Source organism: Solanum tuberosum, unplaced genomic scaffold (genome assembly GCF_000226075.1).
Source record: "Solanum tuberosum cultivar DM 1-3 516 R44 unplaced genomic scaffold, SolTub_3.0 scf00033, whole genome shotgun sequence".
NCBI lineage: Eukaryota > Viridiplantae > Streptophyta > Magnoliopsida > Solanales > Solanaceae > Solanum > Solanum tuberosum.
This window is the reverse complement of record NW_006238959.1, coordinates 639808-643255: the sequence shown is the minus strand read 5'-3', so window position 1 is coordinate 643255 and position 3448 is coordinate 639808. Positions and strand designations below refer to the sequence as shown.

At 41.6% G+C, this 3448-nt stretch overlaps 1 protein-coding gene across 1 annotated transcript in view; it reads right to left on the bottom strand.

Moving 5' to 3' along the window:
- Nucleotides 1–98: 98 nt before the first annotated feature.
- The window catches only part of LOC107059694 (uncharacterized), a 4332-nt gene continuing 982 nt past the window's right edge, over nt 99–3448 (bottom strand). The window contains exons 2-5 of the mRNA XM_015306484.1: nt 2576–3429; nt 1756–2520; nt 1044–1714; nt 99–864 (exon numbers count right to left, since the gene is read on the bottom strand). Of these exons, the coding sequence (XP_015161970.1) occupies nt 99–864; nt 1044–1714; nt 1756–2520; nt 2576–3429 (3056 nt within the window). The remainder of the gene's footprint in view (nt 865–1043; nt 1715–1755; nt 2521–2575; nt 3430–3448) is intronic.

The following is a 3448-nucleotide window of genomic DNA, read 5'->3' as shown; positions in this document are numbered from 1 at the left end:
AGACTTGATGATTACGTCATCGACGTATACTTCAATTTCTTTTGTATCATATCATGAAACATGGTGGTCATAGTCCTCATGTAAGTTGCCTCAACATTTTAAAGACCAAATGGCATGACTCTGTAGCAATAAGTCCCCCATGGAGTGGTGAAAGCAGTTTTCTCAGCGTCATCTTTGTCTATCAAGATTTGATGATACCCCGCATAGCAGTCCACAAATGATTGAATTTCGTGTCTGGCACAATTATCCACCAGAATGTGGATATTAGGCAAGGGAAAATTGTCTTTTGGACTAGCTTTATTCAAATCCCGATAGTCAACACAAACTCTTGTCTTTCCATCCTTTTTCGGCACATGAACAATATTTGCCAACCAAGTAGTGTAACGAATGGTTTGGATCACATTCGCATTCAGTTGTTTCATGATTTCTTCCTTGATTTTTTCACTCACGTCCGGTTTAAATTTCCTTCTTTTTTGTTGGACGGGTGGAAAATCAGGATGAGTGGGCAATTTATGGACCACTAAATCAACACTCAAACCTGGCATGTCATCATAGGACCAAGCAAACACATCTTTGTATTCAAACAAAAGTTGTATTATGGCATCCCTAATTTCCTTCTTGACATGAAGACTTATTTTTATTTCTTTGACTTCCTCATTACTTCCCAAATTGATGGCCTCAGTTTCACTAAGATTAGGCTTAGGTTTGTGCTCAAACTGTTCCAATTCCCTATTAATTTCCCTAAAAGCCTCTTCTTCATCATATTCAACCTCTCGATTCGGGGATTCAAGAATAAACAACTCTTTGAGATCTGGGAGTGAATTCCGCATGCATGTCATGTTATCAAAGTCGGCATTTATAGAACTGAAAAATAGAAGAATAAGAATCAGGGAAAGGAAAAGACAAAATATTACTATGAAGCTGGAATTTCATTTCATTGAAATTAAAAAGGATAGAAGGGTTGACATTAAACAAACACTTTCAAATATTTGAATCACAACCCTGACAATAACAAAATACAAAAGAGTAGCAAAACAAACTACCAAGACTCCTTCCTTATGGGGAAAGGAGTGGCTTCCCAATTGCTTAGCTCAAAACCTGAGCCCACGAGCTGCACATCGGCATGACTTGTACCTTCACCAACTTGGACCATGTTTACTTCACAAAACAACTGACTGAGATCCTTAATAACTTCTTCAATGTCTTCATGAGTAAAAGAAACGTCCATTTCTGGACCCTGAGGCTTGATAAAGGAATGATAAATATGGGGAATCGGTTGTGGCAACGCCCAATCAGTCCCTTTGTGGTTCTTACTCTTATCTTCATTTCTCTTGCTTTGTTTGTATCCGAGGCCAGAGGTGCCTTGGTTCCCTATAAGAGTAATGGGATCCACAATTCCTTGCAAAGATAGTCCCAAACCTTTACCAGGTTGATAACCATATTTGAGCATCGTCGTTGCTACCATTGAAGAGGAAGAAGAGAGACATGGTTGGATAATGGGGGTCTCCTTCTCTAAAGCGATTGACTGATACGGCCTCAAAAGACTGGTAAACAACGGAATCACATCCTCTTTTGCCTCAATGTATGGAATGGAGGGATCTCTGTAAATAGGTGAATCATCTTCCCCATGCACAATGATTTCCTGATGGTTGTGTTCAAACTTACAACTTGGTGCAGAGTTGATGGGACTGCCCGAGCCGCGTGGATCCATGGCCTTCCCAATAGAAAATTATAAGATGTGTCCATGTCCATTACTTGGAACACAATCATAAAATCCACCGGTCCAATTGTCATGTTTATCTTTATTTCACCAATGGTATCCCGCCTTGAGCCGTCATAAGCTCGAACAAATACATTGCTGGGGCGAATTCTGTCAAGACTAATTTTCAAGCTTTGCAGCGTAGAGAGAGGACATATGTCTACCCCCGATCCCCCATCTATCATGACCCTCTTTACACAGTACCCTTCACATTTCACTGTAAGAAGCAAAACTCTGTTGTGTCCAGCTCCTTCTGTGGGCAACTCATCATCAGTGAAAGTGATGGCGTTTGACTCAAAGATGCGCTTGCTCATTTTCTCTAACTGATTTACCGTGGTCTCTTTCGATACATGTGCTTCATTCAAAACCTTACTCAACACACGACGATGTTCTTCTGAGTGCAAGAGTAGAGACAACAATGAAATTTGTGCCGGGGTTTTCTTCAATTGCTCCACAACAGAGTAATCTGGAACCTTAATCTTTTTTAGAAACTCTTCTGCTTCTTCCTCAGTAACTGCTTTCTTCAGTGGTACTTGGATGTTTTGAGTCATTTTCCCTTTTCTTAATTCTTCTGGAGAATAACATCTTCCAGAGCGTGTCAGCCCTCCTGCTTCATCAACCTCTTCAACAATCTCCTTTCCTCGGTAAACCACAGTGATTTTACTATAGTTCCAAGGGACAGCCTTTGAATCAATTACCGGAAGTTGTTGGACGGGCTTAACAAAGATAGGTCCTTTCAACTTTGCCAAGCAATTTTGGTCCTGTTGCGTTAATGAAAACCTTTGATACATACAACTTTGGCATACCTGCTCGAACTTCAATCCCTTTCGAAGCCCCCGGGACACACAAAACTTTGGTATCAAGGTTGACACCTTCCACACTTAAAGATGCAACTGGTTCTAAACTCTTCATTGGCTTGTTTTCCTCTCCGATCTTCCTAAACAACTTTCCCATTTTGCCAAGGAGTTTGTACTCTTGATCATCGCAGATCATACCTACTAAATTGTTTTGAGCTGGAAGTGGGTTATTAGTCACATTGGGAGTGTTTTGATCATCTGTCACAACGACTACTCCATGATCAATTAGCTTCTCTATCGCCCCCTTCAAGGTCCAGCAATTATCAGTACTGTGCCCTGGGGCCCCTGAATGATACTCACATCTTTCATTGGCTTGGAAACCTGGAGCAGTTGGATTCAGACGATGTGGTGGGATAGACCCAATCACTCCTATCTTTCTTAACTTTTGAAACAAGCTGGAGTATGACTCTCCCATTGGAGTGAATTTCCTTTTCTGTCCTTGCTCTTGAGCATAATTTTGCATAGAAGAAGGGTTGTAAGGGACCTGATAGGGTGGTCGTTGTGGGCGAAGGTTTCCTTGAGTTGGGGCCCGAAAATGTGGGCGATTGGGAGAATGCACATATGACTGAGCATTGAAGACCGTGTATGGAGATGGAGATACTGGATATTGAGGGGCATAAGGGTAGTAATGTTGAGGATAGATGGATTGTCTCTGAAGTGGTGGGTAAGGACAATTAGAGTTCCTTTGAGCACCCCTTGACCCTGATGCTAGCGAAGAAACTTCCTCTTTTCTTTTACGACTTCCAAAACTGCCTGAACCACCTTGAATGGCCTGTGTGGTAGCTTTGATTGCTGCCTGGCTCACAATCCTTCCTGTTTTGAGACCACTTTC